Source organism: Cyphomyrmex costatus, unplaced genomic scaffold, assembly GCF_001594065.2.
Source record: "Cyphomyrmex costatus isolate MS0001 unplaced genomic scaffold, Ccosl1.0 scaffold90, whole genome shotgun sequence".
NCBI lineage: Eukaryota > Metazoa > Arthropoda > Insecta > Hymenoptera > Formicidae > Cyphomyrmex > Cyphomyrmex costatus.
Window position 1 is genome coordinate 34,391 of NW_017280484.1, and position 7,028 is coordinate 41,418.

General features: G+C 37.4%; 1 protein-coding gene across 1 annotated transcript in view; it reads left to right on the plus strand.

Moving 5' to 3' along the window:
- The window catches only part of Hcf (Host cell factor), a 12,992-nt gene extending 7,358 nt beyond the window's left edge, over nucleotides 1-5,634 (plus strand). The window contains exons 3-9 of the mRNA XM_018549819.1: nucleotides 570-715; nucleotides 785-2,299; nucleotides 2,431-2,608; nucleotides 2,698-4,028; nucleotides 4,103-4,330; nucleotides 4,437-4,815; nucleotides 4,888-5,634. Coding sequence (XP_018405321.1) covers nucleotides 570-715; nucleotides 785-2,299; nucleotides 2,431-2,608; nucleotides 2,698-4,028; nucleotides 4,103-4,330; nucleotides 4,437-4,815; nucleotides 4,888-5,012 — 3,902 coding nt within the window. The 3' untranslated portion in view covers nucleotides 5,013-5,634. The remainder of the gene's footprint in view (nucleotides 1-569; nucleotides 716-784; nucleotides 2,300-2,430; nucleotides 2,609-2,697; nucleotides 4,029-4,102; nucleotides 4,331-4,436; nucleotides 4,816-4,887) is intronic.
- The last annotated feature ends 1,394 nt before the right edge of the window (nucleotides 5,635-7,028 follow it).

Consider the following 7,028-nt stretch of genomic DNA (forward strand, 5'->3'; position numbering starts at 1 on the left):
TCCGTTGAGGATGTTTGACGTGTTCCATGTATTACTTTTTATCTCAAGATGTACTTCGACAGTTTTGTAATATTTCTGACATAAGTTTTTTTAAAGAAAAAATTTTTTACTGTTTTTTTATTGTGTGACAATTATCATTATGACTATTTTTGTAAATATATGGATACACGGACCAACTAATATTTTCACGCATAGATTTGCAAATTTTTTGTTATATATTTAACTATGCACAAGATTTTCTTTTGTATTGATGTTTGTCCATAATTATGTACATCTCAACGTTAAGTGTTTCATCTGAAGAGGACCAGATTTGGTGGTCGAAACTAGTAATATAATTTAACATCTGTTTTTTTTAATCGTTACATTTATGTAAATTTTTATAAGTTCATTTTAGAATATATGTATTAATTTGTTGTTAATTTTCTTTTCGTTTGACTCTTACAATGCCATTTCCACGTTTATAATGTTTATTGTTAAATATACAATTAAATATATTAAATTTCTTATATAATGGATAATCAATGCAGTCCAGAAAATAGAAATATTATCAATGCTACCAAATGTTTCAGAAACTCTTACTTGGGAACAATTGACCGTTGATTCCATGGAGGAAAATGTTCCTCGTGCTCGTGCTGGTCATTGTGCAGTTGGTGTACACAGTAGACTTTATGTATGGTCTGGTAGAGATGGTTACCGCAAAGCTTGGAATAATCAGGTTAGGATTAATTATAATGATTGGATGAAATACTGTCGTACTAACGATATGATTCTTCTTTCGATCTAGGTTTGTTGTAAAGATCTGTGGTATCTTGAAGTCAGTAAGCCAGCGGCACCTTCCAGAGTTCAGCTGATTAGGGCTTCCACGCAGTCGTTGGAAGTCAGCTGGACAGCAAGCCCGTCCGCGCAATACTATATTCTTCAAATACAAAAATATGACATGCCTCCAGCAGCGGCTACTGGTACCTTCCCGTTGGTAAGCGCACCGACGCCGACTGCGCCTATCGTCAGCACTCCTATTGCGGTAACAACCTCTTCAATGATAGCAACTCCTACAACTGTACCTGTCACATCTCCGCCTGTGACTACTATTGCCGCTCTTCCTCCGATTACATCACCTGTTGCTGCCGCTGTCAGAGCATCCGCGACAGCTGTAGCAACGGCAGTGGCAACTCCATTACGAGTCCAAAGTGCAAGTCCCGTGCAAAAACCAGTACCATCGCAAGCGGTGCAAAAGTCGACAAGTCCTATGACTCCGAGAGTCGCAACCGGTAACGTCATACGTATTCGGTCTCCTCTGGTCACTTCCTCAGCTGCAGTAGCTACAGCAGCAGTGGCAGTGGTTACCACTGAGCAACAACAAACAACTGTTACTACTATTACTACTACCACCACAACTACGGCCGGTCAAACGCCCGCTGCCATGTCTGGAATTGCTGCTTTGGCCGCGGCAGCAGCAGCCACTCCAAAGATTACTATGAACAATGTTTCGATCGTGCCACAAACAGCAGTCGCGGCCGCGACTGCATCCAACACTATCAGGATGAAGAACGTTCAACCGGGTCAGCAAATACGTTTTGCCCCACCTGGCGCGACAGTATTGCGTACTACTTCCCCACAGCAGAGCAAGCAGATCATATTGCAAAAGCCCGGCCAAAATATAGCCGGTCAGCCACAGATTGTGCATCTTTTGAAAACTGGTCAAGGAATGGTGGCCACGGTACCGAAGGTAAGTCTTATTCCTGGCAAAGGTGTCCAAGCAACCAGTGCAAAACCTCTCAATCAAGGACCGACAATACTGCGGTTGGTAAATCCTAATACGGTTGCGGGATCAAAAATCCTTACAACCATGAAGACGTCTAACATAGTGGCGATGAGCAAAGGACAAAACATTACGGGCAAGCAAACTATAATGATCACTAAACCGACGGGAAATAGTGGATTAGTCGGTAGAACCAACCAATTTATCGTTGTTACCACAGGCTCTGGTTTAAGAGCTGTACAAGCTGTAACAACATCACAAGCTGGTGCAGGACAAGGAACTACTTCTGTAGCTACTCCCGTAAACGTTTTGCCATTAGGAGCTACCAATCATGTCACGAATCAGCAGGGTGTCAAGATGATTGTTGTTTCCTCTGGTGCAATGGGTGGTGGAACCGCTGGAAAGCCTTTAACTATCACAGTTCCAGGACAAGGCGGTGTACCAAAAACAGTGACTATTGCTGCAAAGAGCGGTGCGCAAACCCTCTTTAATACTGGCAAGAATCAACTCGTTACAGTACCACAGATTCAAAAGACGCCTGTAAGTGTAATAAAAATATTTATGTATTTTTTTACAAGATATAAACTAAAATTATTATTAAATCGATCACTATAAAAATAATATGATAATTAGCATATAAAGATTCTTTATAAGTACTTGTCAAACTGTAGGAAGCAGTAACTGTATCTGGAAAACCAGTGACTTTGCAAATGCCCGCGGGTATAAGCGCAAAGACGGTGACAATTTTACCGACAAGTAGTAGCGCCATAACTACTAGCGCGTCAGATTCAATAGACCCTAGCAAAATGCTGTTTGTTTCACCGCAAAAACAGCCATCGGCTTCTCTAGGTGGGTAATGTTATGTTGCAATATATATAAAGCCTGAAACGATGAAAATTATTTACGACATTAATTTACACGATAAAATAATATTTCAGCATCTACTTCTGACGGCCCCGCTACTACTGATGCTGCATTAGCTGCGTTAGCAGCAGAAGCTGGTTTGATAGATCCGGTTCAAGAGCCATCTGGTGGTTTATCGTTTATGGTAGCTACGGACGATGGTACTGGCGGTGACGATAAAATGGAGGATAGCTGTAATGGTAACGAGGCGACCACAGCGGCTGCTTTAGTTTCTCAAATGAGTGCAGGAGAACCGATGCAAGTCGACGGTGACGGAAACTTTGTACTTCCTCAAGTAGATGGTCCGATAGATGATCTTTTACTAGAAGATGAAAAAATGGATGTAGATGAAGAACCCGCTGCAGAAAATGCTACCGAATCATCCAATGCTGAATCGTCAGAAGTAACGGAACAAAATATTGATGCATCCGATGTTCAAACAGAGGAATCATCTGTAAAAGAAGTTACCGAAATAAAGATTGAAGAAGCGACGACAGCCGATCTTCCTGAATTGATCACCACTACTAAAACTGAGGTGAAAACTGAGGATACTGATAATTTACCAGTAGATGATAAAGCAGCTATAGAAACTAATGCTGATGATTCAGAGTTACCAAATGAAAAAGAGAAGACAAAGGAGTCTCAGTCAATAGTCGATGACGTAAAAATAATAAAATCCGAATTGCCTTTAGTTCAATCAGCCGCAGAAGCTTCATCCGAACAGACTTCTCTAATAGATATCGCGAATCCGACAACTGAAATCGACGAAATTCGGCAGGATGAGGACAGCATAGCGAAAGACATAAAGTGTGAATCAATTTCTGAAAACGAAAAATCGCTAACTGAAAATCTTATCGAAGACACAGATGTATCCCATCAGTCCCAAGACGATACTCAGAAAATTGAGATAAAAGACGAAATTCAAGACCTGCAATCTGATCTTCCAACAGAGAATTCTCTTATAAAATCGAACGAAGATGATGAACCGATGATTACTGATAACAATTCATCGGCTGCGTCAAATAATGTAATAACTCCCGTTATTATACCAACCATTCAAATGAAATCAGAGCCGGAAGATGAATTTATGAAACACGAACAGGCTATATTGCCCGATTTGCCCATGTCATCGATCAATGGTGTCGCCGCACCTCTCGAGAAAGAAATTGAAAAAGTACATACTCCTATAAAAATGGAAGTAAAAGATGACTTCGTTATTTCAAAGAAAGAGAATCTTCAAAGAGAGAAACAAGAAAAGATTAATGATGCTAGATCAGAAACTGGAGATGATTCGACAGCTTTGACGACATTGGCTACTGCTGCTTTAGGATCGGCAGAACCAGCGATGAAAATAAAGAATGAACAGGTAGATTTTATTAATTGTCTGTATCATTTATTATGTTAAATAAAATATAAATTGCCATTAACTTTTTTTTATAGAGCGAAGAGGAGAAGAAAGAAGCTGAATGGTATGATGTTGGAGTGATAAAAGGAACTAGTTTTACTGTTCAGCATTATTACCTTCCTGGTGACGAGCCGTTAGATGTAACGCAGAATTTGACAATGGATGTTTTTAAAGGAAGAACTAAAATAGCAGTAGAACCTGGAACTGCCTACAAGTTTAGAGTTGCCGCTGTGAATAGTTGTGGACGAAGTGCCTGGAGCGAGGTAATCAATTCAATTCTATATTTAACGACATTCAAAGAAGAGAAATTTTTTCAACAGAGAAAAAAATCTTGAGTTTTTTTATTACGAATCCTTACTTTTGTTATAGGTAGCGGCATTCAAGACGTGTCTTCCGGGATTCCCGGGTGCACCGAGTGCTATAAAAATATCAAAATCCGTAGACGGCGCACAAATCTCTTGGGAACCACCATCTAGTAACGTTGGACCCATCCTCGAGTATTCCGTCTATCTGGCAGTGCGAAGTACCGCGTTGAACAATGACGGAGAACCAAAAACAGTTGTGTCGAATCCAAATCAGTTAGCTTTTATTAGAGTTTATTGCGGTTCGAGTAATTCTTGTTCGGTGAACAATAGTGCCCTTAATGCCGCTCATGTGGACACCACTACGAAACCGGCCATAATCTTTAGAATAGCAGCACGAAACGACAAGGGATACGGACCAGCCACTCAAGTCAGGTGGTTGCAAGGTTAGTCGCGTAATTTGTCTTAACGAATCTTTTTAAAAGAATACATCTGAATAAACACTTTGTTATTAACAGATCCAACCACTGCAGTGAAAAGTAATTCGCAAACGAAGAGACCCGCTAGCTCAGATCTACGCTCGCAAGTGACTTCTCCACAGAAGAAAATGAAAACAGAATCACCTAGTGATAATTTCTCGTGAGCCTGTTATCTCCCTGGCCTCGTACAGCCGAAACTCCCATAAGCAACGCTACTCATTATTTAATTTCTGTACGCCTAACAACGATAATGAAATCATTATATTATCAGCTAAATGGCGTGATATACAAGTAAACGAAAGATATGAACGTGCGATAAGAAACGACGAGAAAATAATGAAAGGAGGGAGAAAGAAAAAAAAGGTATCTGTAAACTCAGTCTATGTGTAGGAATTGGAAGAGAAAAGTATTTTTTGGTGTTCAGTATGAACGTCAACGTCTTTCTGTACTACGTTTCTTACTCGTCATCCTATTTTTTCGTGAGAGTGCGCGAAAATCTTTTTTGTAAAGACATAAGTACCGTTAATAAATGGCAACATGGTTATGTTTTGGAGTTAAGTAAGTTTTTCCATGTTTATAGCGTTTTCTAACAGACGGTACGACATATCGCATCTAAATGCTCATACTTGCATCACGTAAAAACTGGCACGTTCATGTTTTTATGATTTTCTCATTATCTGGCAACACAGATGAGTTCAATGTATGACATTGTATGGGAATGAATAACCGAACCAGGATTCATATTCGATATTTTACATATTTGTTTAAATAATTATATATATGTTCGACGAAGATCTATTTTAAACATCCAAATTCTTTATAATATATTTATCATTGATCGAGTATCTGCATTTTTTTTGCATTCACCATTATATGCAGAGAAAGCTCGCTTTTGAAACGTAGGGATTTAGTGTACATAAAATTCATGCATCGAAAAAAATTGTGTTTATTCTGAGATAATAAAATACTTTCTGATAAGGTAGAATAATTGAAAGATACATGTATTATCTAATCTTGATTAGTTTCCTATTTCAATCTGCTCGGTTATGTTTTAGTTTCAATAAGGGAAGTTTTTATTGTCATCGATCCAATTTTATGTAACGATTGATGCTACATATTATTCCGATATTTTTGTGTTACTGCCAAATGCGACAGGAAAATATCAAATGTACTAAGAACCCGTAATATAAAATTATCTATTATACATGTGTAACATTAAGTTACTTGTATGCTTTTGTCAGTTGCAACGATGCAGAAATATTTTGTATAATATATCTATTAAATGAATTATACTATATAATTATGTAATTAATGAATATCTTTAAGAATCGGGCACTAGGATGGATGATTATTCATATTTTAGCGAATAAAAGAAAACTTCACACGCGAAAAGTTAAGGATATTTTTAGACAGCAACGAAACAATTATTTGAATATTGATATATTTGAATAACTGTAGGCTGTATATCCTTAACATAAATTCTAATCTTTTATAGCTCTAAGACAAATAGTAAATAATTGGACAATTAATGCGCGAAGGAAAGGTAAGAGAAATATACAATATCGTATTAGAAAGGGACACATGTAATATCCCTTTAATCCTTTTTTTGAGCATAATATTATATTTTAATCAAAATACTGGATATAAGCTTTTGATAAGTGGAAAAGTTTATTACAAAAGCTGTCGGCAGTCTCACTTTTCTCGGTTGACTTTGGGACTATGTTGAAGTTGCAATAATTTAAGCGCATATTTTTACTTTAGATTATCCATATACATATGCTTTCCGTTATCCATATATGTCATAAGCAAATAGAACACCATTTACTAACACAGCGTCCCAAACGCTTAATTTGTTATATTGACGTTTTACGTTTACAAAGTTTACTAGGAAATCTGTATGTTATAAAAAGATTATCTCTAACAATTGGAGTTCATTGATACTACTCTCGTAGTATCAATGAACTTTACATTAAATGTACAATTGCAATTGTTTATCTTTTACGTGAGTTCTTATATTCGACATCTCTAGAAACATTGCCTGGGAATACAAATAAAAACATAGTGTAAATGGTATATACTTTTAAATGCATTGTTTTAATATTGTTTGTGATTTTCTATGTTTAAAAAAAAAAAGAGGAAAAATAAAACGACCATCTGTATCATTAATAATCAGTAAGGAG